This window comes from Rhipicephalus sanguineus, chromosome 6 (assembly GCF_013339695.2).
Source record: "Rhipicephalus sanguineus isolate Rsan-2018 chromosome 6, BIME_Rsan_1.4, whole genome shotgun sequence".
NCBI lineage: Eukaryota > Metazoa > Arthropoda > Arachnida > Ixodida > Ixodidae > Rhipicephalus > Rhipicephalus sanguineus.
In genome coordinates this window covers 98,493,317-98,512,640 of record NC_051181.1, presented here as the reverse complement: position 1 = coordinate 98,512,640, position 19,324 = coordinate 98,493,317, and the positions used below count along the sequence as shown (strand labels likewise).

The following is a 19,324-nucleotide window of genomic DNA, read 5'->3' as shown; positions in this document are numbered from 1 at the left end:
ACATTTAGAGCAATCACTTTCGTTCTTCAATTGTGATAGCCATGGCGTGCTGACAGTACTTTCATAAAAATTGATTAAGTGAGCTTCAAGAATTTCGCGCTCAAAGTTATCATGCCGCGGCCGATACAAAAACGTGCTGTTTTGGAAAATAGCAGCGCGCCCGTGAAGACAAACGGGGCGTTAGGAACTAATATTCCGTTCAATTATTTTTCATTGTAAACAGTGTGAATTCACTGCTCTTTTCCATACCACGACGCGATTTCAACGGGCGCATGATAAGCTCTTACGTGTAACCATTAAGGCATATTTCCTTAAACCGGAAGAAAGTAGTCGTTTCAGTACGCCATCAATGTCACGGCACACATTGTGGGTATTGGGTTTGGAGCATCCAGTCCGTAGCTAAACCAAGGGCACAAGTAGGATTCACATAACCACGGACAACAATTTATTTAACGCTCACACGTCAGCACGACGACCGAAGGCGCGCAAGGCAGTACAGGCAAGAAGCGAGAAGCAGCCGAGCAGCAACTCCAGGCAGCCTGTGGTTCTTGTTGAAGTTATAGGGTTCTCTCCGTGGGCGGCGCGAAGTCGGCTACATTTTAAGAAACAGGATGGACCACGTGCATCGCTAATGCGTATCACGTGGTGCTATCAATACAGCCAGCAATGGCCTGTCTCCTACAACATGTATATCTCGCGTTTTGTGATCAAACGTTCAGTAGAAAGTCAGCACTCGTCCTGTTTCCTAGGGTCTGATTTCACACTGCAGAATTTCTTCGCTACGAACGAAGTATTCAACTTCGAGATAATTCTACTCGAAAATCGATTTCTTCAAAACGCGATGAACCATTAAAAATTCCATACATTCGAAACTTACAAATGTCTTAGGCTTACCCTTTCGGTCAAAAACGCTCAAGATCTGTTCCATCAAAATGAGACGAAATGTTTAAAAACCTTGAAATGAATAATTCTAGAGGCTGTAGTCTTACCGTTCTGTTCACAAATGATACCCGAACTTACTTGTGAAGCTGTACATTTGCCCATAGGTGGACACGCAAAGCAACGCATTTAATGTTTACGTATATGCTACATGTGCAGCGACATGCATACACGTGTGCGCGATTACGTGCAGTTATGTTTGCGACCTGTCCGGTTTTAGACCAAACCGGCCGGTTTTTTAGGATGCCGAACGGTTGCCGGTCCGCACCTAAGACCGGCCGCCATTGGCAGCTTTTCTCGTCATGATGTCAGAATTATTAAAGACGATAGTCTTTCTTGGGGTACTTGAACGCAGAAATTTTGGCCTGTCTGTCTGTCTGTACGTCTGTCTGTCTGTCTGTCACACGATTCAGCCATCCGGTCAAAGTTGAAGCACTTGCTGAATGCACAGCCATTTTGAACTAGTAGCTGCGTTCATACTTGTGAATATTGTCGATCAAAAAACTAATATTACGCATATCTGCGGCGCAACATCAATACGTAAGTATTAGGGGTTGTGTTCCTTTACTAGAAAATACATATATACGTAATTCTAAAGACCTTAGTGTTTCTTAGGCTGCGCTTAAATTCCACGCTACGCACAAAAAAACCCTCTGCCGACGATATGGTGCTGCCACCTGGCAGTGGCCCTGGGTTCTGCACAAGCTCATGTTTCCCGACGCCACTGCCAGATGGCCTCCACATCTCACGCAGCGCCTCCTCTACTTCGGCGCACCAGTAGCACATGCGCACAGCCATTGACCCTTCCACGCAATTAAATAGATTCATGTCTCACAGATGGTTCTTCTTTGCAAACTATCATGCTATACAGTACCATACGCGACCCAAACACTGGTGACATATCGTGGAGGTACGAAAACATGGCATGCCAGCAGTGATAACGCGGCAAAATGAAATCTGTTCAAACAAACCTCCATTGTATCTATCATGCGAGGACGGAAATGGTAGGAGAACAGCATCACGGGTGGCCGCGGATGAGACCAGGACTCATGTAGTACGGCCGGCAGAAGACTGTTGTCTTTCGACGACATTTTCAGCGAAGCACGCAGATAGGAGGCCAATTTTTTTAGTTTTTGGGGGGTGTTTTATAAGCGTCAGTTCAACAAATACAACATCAAATATTTATCGCCTACTATAAAAACTCTGAAGCTGTTAGCAAACCCTTTTTAAGATCCCTTCAAGGGTAGCGATCGTTGGAATGGAGCATCTTATTGCGCGTATATGTATATATGAATATCCGATATTTTCGCGGCATATGCACCGTGTGCATTTTAACGTTCGTTTGTGTCTACAGTGCCACTGGCCTAGTGGACTGAGACACAAAGATGAGCTTCTTATGGACGCACGGTTCCTTTTCATTCAGCACATTTGGAGCAATAACCAAAACCTCATATACCTTCAGTACGGGGATTTTTACGCCAGCAATAAGACTAGTTGGTTAGCTCAGTGTTGTGTTTTTGTGTACGAGTACAATAAGTTTGTTTCGCTCAATGAATGCATTGTTACATTAAATGGCATTGCATGCCATAAACAACATGGCGTATATTGTTCAACATTAACTTAATCTTTATGAACACATCGTCGTCTTCTGTCGCGGCGTGCATCGTCGTCTGCTGTTGGGACGGTCCATTTGCGTGAGCGTAAGAGAAGTCACCAACGCTTCAGCGCTCGCCGTGTGGCGAGAGAGAGAGAGCGAACGGCGCACGTTGACAATGGAAACGCTCTTTCTGCGATGAACGCTGAACTACCAGGTCGCAAGGAACGAGGACGCGCCCTCGCCCGCAAGGGGGAGACAACGCCGATGCAGGCAGCGCCTGCTAGCGAGTTTCTTTATTGAAAAAACCGACTGCTCGCGCTGCACAACCGTTCACCAGCCACCGCCTATATATAGGCACTGGTACTTGACCTGCAATGTAGTGCCAGTGGGAGATTAACGTTAACTGAAAGCAGACTGAGGTTCTCTGTCTAATCTCGCTCCCGTCGCTCATTGCCCATTAGCAGTGATTTTGTTGTGGGAAACACCGACGCACACTGCATGCTTGGCCCATCCACAGGTTTCACGTTAGAGGGGCTGAAATACCCTTCCCTACATGCTTCGTCCCTCCCCAAAATTTTTTATATAATGCTTTACCCTGCTTTACCGGTTTTGCGAATGAACGAAGGTCAGATGCTATTGAACAGCGAATGAAGTGCAGCATCACTTGAGGAATCAACAGCCGAAAAAAGTGGGCCTAACAAAAACTAATCATAAAGCTCTGGCCTAGATGTGGCGATCAGGCATTTCGTTCAAGTCTTCATCTCAGTAATGCGAGAATCGGTAGCATCATGACACGTCCTTGTCTATCACGTGAACGTTTCTAGAAGTAGGCAGATATGTTTGGTGCAGTTTCTCAGAGCATACGAGCGAGCCTTATTGCGCCTCTAGTTACTTACCTAGACGAGATTATAAATATGAGGCAAGCAATCACCTGCAGGAATATATGCTGTAAAAAAAAAAACGAAGTAAGGAGTTGCCGGGCAGTGTTAGTCCTCTTTGTTCCTGTTCTTCAGTCCTGGTGTCTATGAGCGCTGCACGATTCGCAACATGACGGCAAAAGTGGCACACATCACCCCAATAGCGTCGAAATAGTTTCCACTTTGCAAAAGAACTCGATGGTTACTGTTTATGACGGTGAGTTTTCGTCTTCAGTCACTCGTGTTATCTGATCACTACATCGTGACATACTGCAGTCCAAGTACGCACCTGGAAGGACGGTATAAAGAGTCTGCAAGGAAGTCCTCGCGAAAGACTGAAGAAAGAAAAAAAAAAAGCATTTTCATAATTTACCGCATGAGTTTGAGTAATTGTCATGTACGAACACGAATTATACGAAACGTTGCTCCGAATCAAGGAGGCAAAAGATATCACCCGTTGTGGTAGCTTAGCAGGCAAGGTGCCGCGCAGCTAAGCTTGAGGACGCGGATTTGGTGCAGCGACGGCGGCGACATTTCGACGGCAGCGAAATGCGAGAACACCTCCGCACCTAGATTCACGCGCACGTGTAACCACGGCTGCTGCAACATGCTGAAAATTTCGGCACGCCTTATTCATATTATGGAAACATCAGAATTTAATTTTAAGCTCCCATTATTTGTCCGTCCTTCAAAGCATGAAACACTGGCTCGTTGATGCTGATATTTTGCCCGGAGGTAGCCCTTCGCGTTTTTTTTTTCTTGGCTTTACATGGCGACATTTGAGTGTTTCGTTGAGAGCAATTCAGAACAGTACACGGGTGTCTTGCATTAAGCCACAATTGAAATGCAACCGCTGTGTGCGAGAATTGAACCTAGCAGTACAAAGCCTTACCTTGCAACATGTTTCTTTTTCGTTGCGAGCTCGCAAAAACGACCACCCAGTTCGCTTGAAAAAGGAATGAGTGATCGTTTATTGAGAATGAACACAACAAAAAGGCATAGTTTTGTGAATAGTAGATAATGGTTGAGGTGCATGTACTAAAAGAATATGAATATGGCAAAAGGGGGGCCAGGTATAGAGTACCGAAAGAGAACCATGTATATGAAGACGAGCATGGAATGGTTGACACCGTGGCAAGCCAGTTCATGCGCTGCCAAAATGATCCATATGCACATTGTCATGAATAAAGGCTCTGGATGGTACGGATGTGACCGACTATGGGATCGCTCAATGTCTCTGGCGCACAGCCGACACCCTGTAGCCATGCGAACGCTTGCGACCGAGCCAGCGCAGGAGTAATGGTGTTCTCTGACGTCCGGAGAAGACTGCGCTGCTTCGTCTTTCTGGCGTGGGACTAGATTGCTGTAACGGTAAAAAGAAACGTGCAGTACTGCGTGAGCGCTCTCTGGCTAGGTCTCCATAAAAAAAGCGGGTGCGGTTGTGGGCGTAACAGCGTGGCAGCGTGACAAAAACAAGAGCAGAGAGAAAGTGCAACAACTCAGCATGTCGTACAGTCTGAAAATAGAACGCAGAATAGTTCACTTCCCACAAGTGACCTATGAAACCACCGAAAAAAATAGCGCTGGTTGAACAAGGACACAAGGAGAAGACACGACACAGGCGCCAACTTTCAACGTACTGTTAATTTCTACATTCGCATACATATATAGCCCGAGGAAAACATGAGATATCATGCGCGCACAGATAAATTTTTAAGGAAAGACCATTCTATCGATCACTTGGGGTATACTGATTCAAACGGAACACAGGGATGAGATAGCTTCAGCTTCGACAACCTCTAGTTATCTCGTGATCTATTTTCTTGATAACAGTACAGACTTTGAAGAGCGGTACGCAGCCGCAAGACTTACAACGAATGGCTAACCATCCATCCCGCCCATTTCTGACGGCGGCTGTGTGCCGCTCTTCAACTCATGTTCTGTTATCAAGAAAATGCATGATCAGCTAACACGACGTTGTTGAAGATAAAGCCATCTCGTCCCTGGGTTCCGTGTGAATCAGTACCCCGTCTATTATCCCAAGTGATTAAGAGCAGTCATTCCTTATAAATTAATCTATGTGCGCATGATATGTCATGCGATGCTTTTCCTACGAATATGTATGTATGCGAATGCGGAAATAAGCAGTATGTTGGAAGCTAGCACTTGTGTCGTGTGTCTTCTTGTGTCTTTGTTCACGCTGCTAGCGCTGGGTGAACAAGGACACAAATAATTCGACGGTAATGTACCAAAAAGCCCAAATTTCAAACGTGGTGACCTATCAAAATGTAACAAATGCTTCCAAATCGTTAAAGAAATAATCTGATACTCTATATACAAAACAGCGAAAAATTTATGGATGCGTTTCAGCTTCCAATTGAAAAGGGAAGGGGGTGGGTGATGACCCGCGTACAGTTTTACAAATTGTGAAGAAGAATGCTGTATCCACTGCCGTTAGCTATCTAGACTATCGGTCGTACTTGTTCGCAGAAAAAGCAAATGACACTTGTAGCACAATGACAGTGGCCAGCGCAGTCGTACGCGACTCATGGAGCATTCACATCCCATCGTATTCACTCGTGAAGGCGTATGTTGCGGAATGAACATCGCGGCTCGTTTTGAGCAGGCATCTGATAAGAGCTATTGTTTCGCAGTAGAATCAGTGACAGCACGCCACAAACAGGAAGACTCGTCGAGCGCGAGCGATAACGCGATAACCTAATTAGTTTACCAGCGAAAAACTGGTCACCGTAAAGAGAATACTTGCACGACTATTGACCAATATGAACGATTAGTGAGTAGATTTAAAACCGTGTGCTCTTGAACAGCGCATTGTATTGTTTCTTTTTTAAATTTGATTAATAAACGTAGTGTCCACCATTGTAATTATGTAGCGCACGTTTAAAATCGTATGAATGAAATGCTTCCGGCCATCTGAGCGTTGCATAGCGGGAGCTACACGCAGAAGAATAAGAACAAAACACTCGCTTTGCAGAACAATAAGAACAAAACACTCGCAAACACTTAACGAACCTTGATAGGTATTATCGACGTCTTTTCTGCCAACTGAATGCCTACGCAACATGGCACTTCCCAAATTAAAGCTACTGAGAAAGCTTTCAATGTATGGGTGTCATTAACGGCCACCGTTTGTGCGAAGTTTGACCCCTCCTTGACTTCCGCTAGAGCGAAAAGCGCGCTTCTTCAAGGATAGTGACCTTAGCATACCACGAGTCGGCAGTGAAGCAGTATTTGTTTAGACTAATGAACTGCTTATGGTAAAAGCTTATGACGACATTCCAGACGTTTACAACATGAAAACTAGGAAAGTTTGATCCACAGGATTGATCTTGTGGCATTAACAATACATTATATGGGCTTCATCACTGCATCGCTTCATCGTGACACTGGTCCTAATTTTGCTCATAATTCTGAACCCTGTTAGTACGACAAATTCATGCTAACGCATTTTGAATTTGTTTCGTAGGCAGGCGACAACAAAGGACTGTGTTTCTAAAATCGCACACATCGACTAAACAATTGAGTAGTTTTGTTTTGACAACATGGTGTGACTAACTGCGCAGCCGTGCTCACAAGTGCAGCTAAGGCATTTTTTACGGGCCAGGGAAATCGATGCATGGTGTCAGAGTTACCACAGCGTACAAGTCATACGCATCTCGTTTTCATATCCCCCTTTCGTTGTTCTTATATCTCCTCTCTTCCCCTTTCTTTCCGTGCAGGGGAGCATGCCGATGAAAGCTGCACTTCAATTGGGACTCTCTGCTTTTGTGTAAATGTATATTTAAATTAGCCGAACAACCAAAATGAAGGCCGTCAGGGCATGACCTAAAGGTACGGATATACGAGTATCTAAAAGAGAAAGACAAGCTTGCAGAGGAGGGTGCCAAGCTGACAAATGATGGACGGTGGTTTACGAGAGTTTTGTGGCAACTGTGCCGCTTTGGGATGGTACCAACTAAAATGGCCCTCTTAGGCGATCCGTTTTGACACCATGATCTCGCGATTTGGTACAAGATTTCAAGATGTCTGTCGGCTGCATACTTAGTGTTCCTCATCGGATGAAACAAATCTTACTAGTCACAAAATGACAAAACAGAAACAACGCTGATGCTGCGAAAATGCCATAGAAGAGAAAATACGCCGTTGAAGATTTCAGAGGTCTTTCTAGCGTATTTTTAACACCGCGTGACTGACTGATGATTAATGATTTGTCATTAATATTAATAATTTCTCATTAATATTGTGTCTAACAAAGAAAAACGAGCCCTTAAAAGTCACCTTATTTTCTTCATTCATAGCGAGGGTCTGGTCGTGGCAGACTTAATGCCTTCAGTTAGTATGCGAGGGATTATTGGTCAGCTGCCGGCTCGTAAAAATATCACGTGCTACGTGACGCCAACAGGCAGAAAAAGAGTGTTCCACACTCACCGCCATGGCTGCGACCGGCGCTGACTGACACTCCTAGGTTTAAATGTACATATAAACCCCATAAAGTCGACGAGAGGATGACCGCCGCCGTAGCTCAGTGGTAGAGCATCGGACGCGTTATTCGAAAGTCGCAAGTTCGCTGCCTGCCGGCGGCAAGTTATTTTTTCGTCCACTTTACTTTCTTCACATTTATATTGCAATTACCAGAAATAACACCTCCTATACTTTCCTTGGCATTATTGTATGTTAGTTCTCAATAATATTGCGCCGACAGTTATCATTAACGCGAAAGCCTGTGGCATCCGCGCGTGACTTTTATAACACTTTCTGCTGCACCCTCTCCTTCCACCCAAACAAAGGAAGAGGATAGGACAGCTACTTTGCGTCCTTACGTAGAGTTATACGCGCTTGGCCTCTCCTACTCCTTTGTTTGGGTTGGAGCAGAGGGTACGAAGCCTATACACACACGCGCTAACTAAAGCAGTCGCAGCCTTGAAAAAGGCAAGTGCGCTTGTCGACACATTGGTTCCAGGGACACATTGGTTCCAGGGACTCGTCGTGTTCACGAATTTTTCGCCTCTCCACTATTTCATCTTCCCCTGAACTTCTGCAGTTTTGGGACTTGCGATGTCAGAAAAAGTATGAAAGGCCGCTGCACTAGTAAGAGCCATTCCAAAATATATATACAGTCTGAGTTACTGCAACGCAAACCTAGGAAAAGCTTTTGAGATGATCGGATGTTATATCATGAGCCTCTCGGAGTGGTTTTGCAGGCTCCGACGGAAACAAGTCTTATATTAAAAGTTCAGTTCTATAGGGACATTCCTTTGTCGACGACTCATCACTCTGGGCGCCATTTCACGCGTTTGAAGGAGTACTGACACAATTTTGAGACATCGAGAGAGGAACATTTTACGTTTCCTTGGTATGCAGTGTTAACGCTCGCCACACGCCGGAGTCAAGACGACACGTACAAAGTATTTTACTTTGATTTTAAAGTCTTCGTCGCTTGGCATCAGCAAGCCAGCCCCATCGCAATGGACATTATCCCGACGGGTCAACACAGTTCTATTGAGTTTGCGAATCCTGCGTCCTGCACGCAGCGTAAACCGCAGAAGTCACTGTCGGGATCGCTGGACCACAATTCACTAATCGTTGTTTACGTGCACCACGAGCAGATGACAGATCTGCCATTAGTACGTCGCGAGTTGATGTCTCCCCGTGACGTCACACTGCTATGACAAGTCACTGAGAAGCCGCCTTCTCGATATCAAAACCGAAAGTATTTTTTAAGGTAGCGGTATTTTAAAAAATATATTCGATGCATTCCCAGGCACCACAACACTCTTTTTAGGGTTCTCGACTCATATCTTCTGCGACTGTCCTCGCTACGCTGCGCAGAGACAATCCCTCTTATTCGCTCCAGCTCGTCTTCACAACAGACCGTTGACACTAGAAGCAATTCTCCAATGCCATTCTGATAAGTCATCGAGAATTCAAGCAACCAAGGCATTGCTCAAATTCCTAAGGACAACAGACTTACACGAGCGGCTGTAGACTTTTTAATGATGCCGCATACCGCACAAGACTGCCGCTATGTGCTGTGACGTTATGTGTGTGCGTGTGTGTTCCCCTCTCTTTCTCGCTTTCGTTACCCTTCTTTCAATCTCCCCCATCCCTTCTCCCTGTACAGGGTAGCATACCGGTTATGCCAAACTGGTTAACATCCCTGTCTTTCCTCTCTCTCGTTTTCCTTCCTTCCTTCGACACCAGTGTTTTTATTTAGCGCGACAATCCGAACATATTTAAAATTCGTGTCAGAACTCCTTTAAGTTTTACTTCGCCAAAACTGGATCGTCTTTCGTGACTGCTCACCTTTGGTGTAGCGTTGAAGTTGAGCCACGAGGGCCAAATGCCTCGCGTGAAGAAGCGATCCTCCAGCGGTTCCTTCGTGCTCCTCTCGTGCACTAGGCGACTAAGGAGGGCGGCAACCTTGCTTCGCGAGCGACGAATTGGCGCCTTTGGCTTGGCAGAGATAGGGCTCAGGTCGCACCTGGTGGACAAGCGGCAATGAATGGGTAGGCATGAAACATAGGCACTTTTCTTTAATAGAACACATGGACACTAGATGCATATCTGCCGACTTGTGAACGATCGTGCAGAAAGTATAGTGAATTAAAAGCTATTTTATTTTCTGCATAGAAGAACAGGCATGCCCCGAATAAGATATCTGGTTACAAACAATGCGGAATTTTTGTATACTGCTCGAAAGTTCGACGGCTCTGTGAACGTTTTTTGTTTTATCTATCTTGTTTACTCTGTAGTATTTGCCTGTAGTGATTCGAAAACAACCATTCAAAGAATCATACTTTCTCACTGCGTCATAAGCGCGCGCGCGCGCACACACACACACACACACACCCTCCACACTTCCATCCTCCTCCCACCCTTTCCCACCCTTACCCTTTCCACACCCACGCAGGCAGCTACCAATAAAGGATTGGTAAAGGGGCCGAGCAGCACTTTATGAACATGGTCAGAAAACGCTGCCGATCGGTAGTTGAGGCTCCCGCGAATATGTGATCGCATCACGCGGCGTGGAATTGACAATTAAGTTTCAAGCCATCTAGAAATCGCTCGCTCTTCTTCAGAAAATGACGCCACAAGCTCAATTTGGCTTATGACGTCACTTTGGCTTAAGGCAACCGGGGGGGGGGGGGGGCTTGAGCATCGTGAGCTGCATAGTAACCGCGGCCACCGAGAGACGCCGCAACGTGATCGCGCTGCACTATACGTGTTCTAAAATTGTGCTTGTGATCACAGTGAAAGTGAGCCACACGTTTAAAAAAAAAGTGCTCTAGGTCATGACGTGCGCTGCTGTAGGGACGTAGCTACTTGCGCTCTTGTCATACCCCCTGTATAGCATTCAGCGCGCGCGCAGGGACGAAAGGAGAGAGAAAGCACTTGAAGCGTGCGAGAAATCCTTGTAACTCCACTCGTACTTGACGGATTATAAAAAAAAATTGGTCGCGTATCTGTGTGCTTCGCTGCAAATGTCGTCGAAAGACGAGTCTTCTGCCGGCCGTACTACATGAGTCCTGGTCTCATCCGCGGCCACCCGTGATGCTGTTCTCCCTGCGTTGTCTGGGGAACTCTTGTAGAATGGGTTGTATTTCATGAAGCGGTCATTACTGTTTTTGCTTTGCCTCAGACAGCACCTCCTCTATGTTGAATCGGCCGCATCCGGCTGGCATTGATAAAATAGAGGAGGTACTGCGTGAGATATGCACGCCAAACGGCAGTGGCGTCAGGAAACATGAGCTCGTGCAGAACCCGAGGCCACTGCCAGGTGGCAGCACCATATCGTCGGCAGAGGGCTTTTTCGCGCATAGCATCGCGCTTTCAGCGCAGCCTAAGAAACACTAGGGTCTTTAGAATTACGTATCTATGTATTTTCTACTAAAGGAGCACACCACCTAATACTTGCATATTATTGTTGCGCCTCAGATATGCGTAATATTTGCTTTTTGAACGACAATGTTCACAAGTACGAACGCAGCTACCAGTTCAAGATGGCTGGGTGTTCAGCAAGTGCTTCAACTTTGGCCGGTGGCTGATTCGTGTGACACAGACATACAGACAGACAGACCGAAATTTCTGCGTTAAAGTATCCCAAGAAAGGCTACCGTCTTTAAAAATTCACGAGGCAATCAACCAATAGTGAGGTCTTTCGGTGACTACTTGGAAAAGTGTTGCGGGGCCCCTTTAACACAGTGTGCATAGATTGAACTTTTCAGAGAAGTGCGGTACTATACTTGGAAAGCCTAAATGTCTTGGGCGTCTTGCACGTCCGCTTGGAGGACTTCGTCTTGACGTTGTGGCTTTCGGCCACATCGTCTTTCTCTTCACGCGGTAGCGCTGTGGTCTCCAACGAGTCGCGGCTGAAGGAGGCGTGGTACGACTGGTCCCACGACTGGTGCGGGTCCCACGAGAGCTGCGCTGTGTGGAATCGCGAAGCCCCGGTAAAATCGTCCAGGCAGGAGTCGAACTGTTGCCTCGAAGAGTGGTCCTGGTAGTGGGACATTGACACCCAGTCCTGTTGTTCTGCCTGCAGAAATTGTACGCAGGAAGGGAGAGTAGCAGCACATCTTGCACGTGTTACGTCTACCATTCAATTTTCATTTGTTACGCTAACGGCCTAGCCTAGAAACTAACCGGTACGCAGGGAACGGAAGAATACCAAATACGGCAGAACTATACAACATACTGAACAAAAATAGAAAAAAATGACGAAAACAGTGAAATTCCACTCGGAAGACGCGAATGTTCCGATCAACAGTCTATTTCACATATTCTTTAACAGATGGGTGCACTCTTGCAGGATTGTAATCGTGCGCGGGGTTGTGTATGGACAGCTGTGACTTCAATTGTTCCCGGCGGATGCAGGGCGCACGTTTTCCTGTCCTGCTGCTTCCCTTTTCTCCATCTCTCCTTTACATCCACTCCGCTCCTTCCAGATAGGCGCTGAGACGTGCAACCTTAGGGGGCTTTACCCCACCCAGGATTGTTCGCTGCCGATGCCGATCGTGCTGGTTCTAGGAACCGTAGTGAGAGTGGAGCGGGTTTAGAGACGCGGGATACGGCTGGAAAGGTTGGCACGCCCATTTCCGGGGACATTAAGCGTCACCAAACACGTCACCTCTAGTTTACTGCGCGGCAGTTTGTCAAACACGCATTAGATTAAATATTTTCCCTCTAGTTTCTGCCTGAAATGAAGGTTGTGTCTACCGAGTTCAGCACCCAATCTTTCAACTCACCTAAAAATTTCGGCGGCAAAATTTTGTTTAGTATCCCATTAAATCTAAGTAGAATGGCATTTTTGTATTTATGTCCCTATTGAAATGTGACCACTGTGGACAAAAATGAAACCCGCTACATTGCGCCTAGCAGCGCGACGCCAGAGCCAATAAGCAATCACAGAATGTAACAGCTAGAACTAGCATCAAAAACCTACTAGGACGCATGACATGTAATGAAGAAAAAAAAAGCCACCGAAATTGAAAAGTTCGAAATACAAGGCTTCTATTATAGCGAAACAATGAAATAATTGAATGGCAGCGCACTAATAATTTAGTGCAAATACTGAAATAAAATAACTAAGCTATATCAACCTAAAAACACGAACGTAGTAACAACACAAAGAAAAACAAAACCAGATCAATACAGGCAGTTATCTGAACCACATGGCATCGGGGACGTGAACGCGTAACCGACCTGGTAAAATGTGCTACAGAGCTTTGCTCATGTGGTCTCAGCAAGGTTTTGGCCGCAACGTTACCGTATTGAAGTTTCGCTTAGTTATATTCAAATGAAGGCAGGTGCAACAAATGCTTTGTAATACAAGCAAAGATTTTGAACTGACCCTTCGCAAACGTGACTACATGAATTCTTTGTCTAGTTATGCTGAGATACTGCAGCGAAGCTGTCTGTAGCAAGGACCTGAAAAAAAAAAGGAAAATGTGTCCGAGATGTTGACAAAAACCCACATTCAGCGCGGCTTTGTCACGCAACTCTGGAAGGCGGCGCGAAGCCCCCGCCGAACCATTCGCGAGAGTCGTGCCGCCTCCGAGAGATGGCGCCACGACGCCGTGCCCGTCTAGAACGCCAGCGGCAGCAGGAAATTTTGTCCAATTAACGCCAGCGGCTAAAAGGACTGACGAAGTTCGGGTCAACGATGCTAAACGGCAAAGGCACTGCTCGCCAGGATCCTCAGTATCGCGAAGCCGAAAGTGCCCTACTGCGAGTTGGTTACAACTCGGGCGAGCGCTTCCCAGGAGCCTCGCCAAGATTTCAACAGGAGTTGGTTGGGAATCAGTTTAAGGTTCGCCGGATACCCTTCCACCGGCGTCGACGTCCGGCAGTGTGTGTGTCATCAGATTGGCCCGAGCAAGTGCCGGTAGCGTGGCGTGTCGCGACTCGCTGCTTAAGGAAGTTCTGCCCCAGTTCGCCACTCATGTCCACTTGTCAAACCATGTTTACATCTCAAGTACAACTGATAATTCCATTGCAAAGCCAAGTAGCCCGTGTTCTTGCGAGGCATCAGAGTTGGTTTGGAGAGCATCTGAAGATTACGCGTTATGTGATCGACGCTGTAAAAACTGTCTTCACAAGTGCAGATCCTCCAGCGCATGCGCAACATGCTACAATGAAACGTTTATTCCACAGTTCTGTTGTCACAATGTCGCTTCGCTCCTGCAATAAAAGTTGCATTCCCAGGAAGGCGCGTCGTTTAGAATATCTAGAATAAAGGGCCCATATACAGGTTTGAGCATTGCAAATGAATATGCGCGGCGTGTAGGTAGAGTGGAAACGATCTTGTCAGCTAAATGAGAAATGGCTGCGAGGCGCAAGAACGGCCACTATTTCCAAGAGAAAATTGCGACGACTGTAGTAGCCAGAGGACCATGGAGCACATCTTCGACGTCTCTGCTCACTGCAGTGTGCAGAGGTGACCACTCGCAGTAGCTCTAACTCGTTTTGACCACAGACCGATGCCCCTAGCAACCACTCTGGAATGCCGTCCTAAAGAGACATCGCGAATGAAGGTGACAAAGGCATCGTTTTTAATGACAACGGACTCGCACAATTAAGGGGCTGTAGACTGTTACAGCGATATCGTACACACTCACAAGACCTGCTGACTGCTACGTTGTGTGCGCTCTCTCTTTCCCTTTTTTTACAGCGAAAGCTGTTATGAGATCATTTCAACGGCCGTTTTTGGTGGCGTAGTTGTCCGCCGCCGCCGGTGTCCGTAACCACACCCGCTCGAAATAAGAAAAAAAAACGAAATAAGAAAAAAAATCCCAGGATGGAACGGGGTTCGAACCTGGGCCCTCTGCGTGGGAGCCCAGTGTTGTACCTCAGAGCCATGCCGGTGCTTGGAACTGCCTTGCAAAACGACGCTATACAGGCTTCATGTCCAGAAGGAACCACATTAACATATGTAATTTAGTGTGGTAGAAGAGTGAAATAACAACCACGCACCACACAACGCGAATTCTGTAACCAGGCGTCACACAATGCGAATTGCGCAACGAGTGGGCCCTTGGATGCTTCCAACCCACTACAAGGGGCTGTGCAATAATTCTTCATCGTCATCAGGCACAACACCAACAAAGTGCGCATAATGCCTTACATGTTTTTAGCGGGTACCACGGCTCTCCGTTGAATGACGAAAAATAGCATAGTCACTGCTTCCCTACTTCACAGAAATTATGATTTATAGCGTAGTGGGTTCCTCACAAGTGCACTTGCATTGGTTGCCAAGGAAGCCCATGAGCCCATCATCCATTTTCTCAGGGTCTCAATAAAGTTCTTCCCCCCTCTCTCTAGCTGTCTCTCTTTCTCACGTCAATGTATGTTATATTGCATGGTGGGAGAGTTAAATAGCGACCGGGCGTCACACAATGCGAATTACGTAACTGGTGAGCCGTTTAAAGCTTCCAGCCCATTACAAAAGTCTGAGCCACAATTCTTCATCGTCATCAGTCGTCACGTAAACATTTCCATTTCACAGAAATTATGATGATTTATAGCGTAGTGGGTTCCTCGCAAGTGCACTTGCATTGGTTGCCAAGGAAGCCCATGAGCCCATCATCCATTTTCTCAGGGTCTCAATAAAGTTCTTCCCCCCTCTCTCTAGCTGTCTCTCTTTCTCACGTCAATGTATGTTATATTGCATGGTGGGAGAGTTAAATAGCGACCGGGCGTCACACAATGCGAATTACGTAACTGGTGAGCCGTTTAAAGCTTCCAGCCCATTACAAAAGTCTGAGCCACAATTCTTCATCGTCATCAGTCGTCACGTAAACATTTCCATTTCACAGAAATTATGATGATTTATAGCGTAGTGGGTTCCTCGCAAGTGCACTTGCATTGGTTGCCAAGGAAGCCCATGAGCCCATCATCCATTTTCTCAGGGTCTCAATAAAGTTCTTCCCCCCTCTCTCTAGCTGTCTCTCTTTCTCACGTCAATGTATGTTATATTGCATGGTGGGAGAGTTAAATAGCGACCGGGCGTCACACAATGCGAATTACGTAACTGGTGAGCCGTTTAAAGCTTCCAACCCATTACAAAGGGCTGAGCCACAATTCTTCATCGTCATCAGTCGTCACGTAAACAAAGTGCACATAATGCCTTACATATGTGTAGCTGGAACCTCGCTTCTGCGCACAATGACGAATAATGGCGTTGTAGGTGCTTCCCAATTTCACAAATATTGTGATTTATGGCGTAGTGGGTACCTTGCTAGTGTACTTGTATTAGTAGCCTCAAGAGAGTTTAGAACGGGCTGTAGAAATGCCGCTCTTCCAGCTTTCGCTGTGACTGTGCTGCGCTTTCCGCGCAGGCCTGGCATTTTTACACCCCTAACTTTCGAACACTCCCGTCTCTTTCCCCGATGTTGGGTGGCAGACCGGTTAGTCTGAACTGGGTAACCTCCCTGCACCTCCCCTCTCTTCTTTTTCCTTTCTTGAGAGAAACGTGCGCGCCCTTCTCGAGAAAGTTGTGCATTGAGCCAAACTTCCTGAAAGAATACGTCCCGTGCTAAGAGCAAGCCCCTACGAGCCGACAAATATTGGGTGACTTCCGTCTAACGGGAAGACGATGGGTTTCACCTTGCAAAAGCTTCAAGAGGCAATTGTCCTAGGGGATAGCGGTGCCTGGGAATCAACAGTTATACCCTCACATATCCTGCTTACACCCTCTATTTCCGGAAAGATACGTGACTAGGACTTCTCCCTGGAGTAAAAAATACAGCGCAAAACTTTCAGCGCACCAATGCACCGACCGTCCCTACTATGCTGTCCTTACCAAGACAAAAAAACGGACGCTCACAATGTGGCGTTGGAAGGCACGACTCTCCGAACTGGACTCAAGAAGCCAATTGGAGACCCGATAGACCAGTCCCGGTGTACAGCGGAAGCCCGTGGGTCCCTCCCAGGTGGCGCCACACAACAATAAAACACGCAGAAAATCGCGCATCAATAAGTTTTGTACTACTAATACTGCCACTAGAAATGCACAGCAAGCAAAATAGGACGAACGCAGGACTCTTCACGGGACCATGACTCGCTGCCTCGGCTCCGGCGCGTGAGAGCGCAGTGAACGTAAGCCACTTGCGGGCGCCAGCAGAGGCAAAGTGGAACAGCTTCAACTAAATGAGCTCACGAGACTACAAGTTGGTAGCTCGAGGGTAAATTAATCGACAACTTGAAGTACACTGGAAACTCCTAAGGTTCCTGCGATGCCGCTGACACGCATACGTGAGAAATCGCATGCCACTGGATCACACTGTAGGATTTAATATTTAAAACCAACTCGTGGTCTATAAGAACCATTTTAGGTTTTTTGTTTTTAATATTGAACACATGCAGCTAACTCGCACCGAAATCACGAAATAAAAATGAATACAAGGACACTGCTCTGGTTATTCTCCAGCGAAATGCGGCCACGTCGGCTGGAATCCGAGCACTGCCGCGACACTGCGCCCAGTAGCCGAGCACGAAATGCAGGGAGTCACTAAGGCAGCTAACCAGCGTGCATTAACACATTTCACAACCGTGTTGCGATAAGCATTGTAGGCGAGAAGGCGATAGCAGTAAGGTCCTTTTGAACTCGGGACATCGGGCATGAACAGGATCGGAGAATAATACTTCGCGCTAATGGGACCACGCTTTTGCACTCTGGAATGAAACCCAAGGTGCCGAAAAAAAAAAAAGAGTGCTTTCTGTTCACGTCAGCCACTCATTTTGGACGCCTGACCATCAATCAACATACTTGCCTGCGCGTCGTTCTTTTGCGGTAAGTAAACAATTTTACACGTGATTAGGAAAAGTAACTGCTAAAGCACACGGGACACAGAGAAAACACGAAGCGGTAAACCGCCTTGTGTTGTCTCTTTCTGTGTCCCGTGTGCTTTTGGTCTACACGTGTGAAGTAGCCTACACCCAAACTAAGTTACATTTTACATGTGTCTGTACTCTTGGCTACAAACGTTTATAAATCTCACACACGATGAGAACAAACAAAAATAAACACTCCGGGGCCTCATGACTGGCGTAAAATGAACTCACCTTCATGCGTTGCACGTAGAGCCACAGTTCCTCTTTGTGGGCGTCGTCCAGTTGGACTCCTTTTTCGGCTGCCAGTTTTCCCACGCGCTCGAAAGAAAAATCCAGGAGCTCTTCCATCTGGACGCCTTCGTCTGGAACAGTGCACAACGCCCACACTTCGTCACCGCAGTTTCCAGCTAACGCGTAATGCACTGCGTAAATAAACGCGCTGTCAACGTCAATGAGCCGCTGTAAATCACAAAGCGCTTAAAAGTAGGTGTCGTCATCGCATTTTACTGAACACAGACGCCAATGCTTGTCTAACACTATCTGACCCAGCGATCAAACCTGATAATTTTTTTTTCTTTTAGCTCCAGAAGACAGCGGCCTAAGGGAAGCTTTCTGTCTTTCATTATTATTACTATTTCGGCGTCATTTACGCGTTCAACGAAAGCGCACGTCTCGTAGTTTTGCTTGCGAGGGCTTTCAGGGTGAAAAGCGTAGGTAAGGAAACAGAGTCACGACCACCGACAATATCACGTATTTCGTTCAGCCGAGTCCTCACACACTTGAAGTTCATATATGAGAAGCGGTAATAATAAAAAAAATCGGAATTTCTCGCCATACCCCAGAGAATTTGCAGTATCTTCTCGTCCAAGCTGAAGCACGGAAGCGAAGCAACGCTGACGTTGGCCATGGCTCGGAGAAAGGGGTGTGTCTATAAGCCGAGACGGCCTAGATACAGATGGTTCTGTGCGCGTCAACGAGATCGAATGAAGGGTTTCTGCCCGTCCGCAGATCGTTCTGGATTCTTATGTCTCGGTGATGATTCATTCTACTTTGGCGCTCCGATCGCTTGCTAACACCTGCGTCGATTGCGTCGCATCCTGGACACTGAATATTTTATTATCTTCGTACGACCGAGAGCTACATTGCACGTGCACATGTTAGGTGATATAAATTTTGCGGAAGGTTTCATGAGGAAAAAAGCACTTTGTCAGCCTAATACTGATGAAAAAAAAATTTTTTTATTGTCACTACTATACGCGGATACGGCGAGGAAACGGCGGAAAGTTGAGCTACTTGATAAAGGTTTATTATGAAAAAAAAAAGGCCAGACGTGAGCGTCTTATCCGCTTTTTATTCTTTTGTTATGGCGAGGAAAGATTTATTTCATATTTTTACTGTTGCACTTTTTTCCTGCAGGCATTAGGTGAACCAAGTTCTTATAAGCCTAAACGCATGCACAAATGACTTACAATATACTTTTCTTTTGCTACTGTCGTTATAGCGTGAATATTAATATATG

At 46.4% G+C, this 19,324-nt stretch overlaps 1 protein-coding gene across 1 annotated transcript; it reads right to left on the bottom strand.

The window, feature by feature from the left end:
• Nucleotides 1-4,573: 4,573 nt before the first annotated feature.
• On the bottom strand, nt 4,574-18,753 carry LOC119396009 (uncharacterized). Its single transcript, XM_037663039.2, has 5 exons — nt 18,643-18,753; nt 18,037-18,167; nt 11,718-12,010; nt 9,778-9,955; nt 4,574-4,816 (listed from the first exon to the last, which is right to left on the bottom strand). The coding sequence occupies exons 1-5, from the start codon at nt 18,710-18,712 to the stop codon at nt 4,682-4,684; spliced, it is 807 nt and encodes a 268-aa protein (XP_037518967.1). The 5' UTR covers nt 18,713-18,753; the 3' UTR covers nt 4,574-4,681.
• Nucleotides 18,754-19,324: the final 571 nt, after the last annotated feature.

Coding starts and splice junctions, on each gene's coding strand:
- LOC119396009 (XM_037663039.2), bottom strand. CDS start 18,712: ATGGCCAACGTCAGCGTTGCTTCGCTTCCGTGCTTCAGCTTGGACGAG. Junction 12,011..18,036: donor TCTACGTGCAACGCATGAAG/GTGAGTTCATTT, acceptor CAATTTCTGCAG/GCAGAACAACAGGACTGGGT. Junction 9,956..11,717: donor AAGACATTTAGGCTTTCCAA/GTATAGTACCGC, acceptor CTTGTCCACCAG/GTGCGACCTGAGCCCTATCT.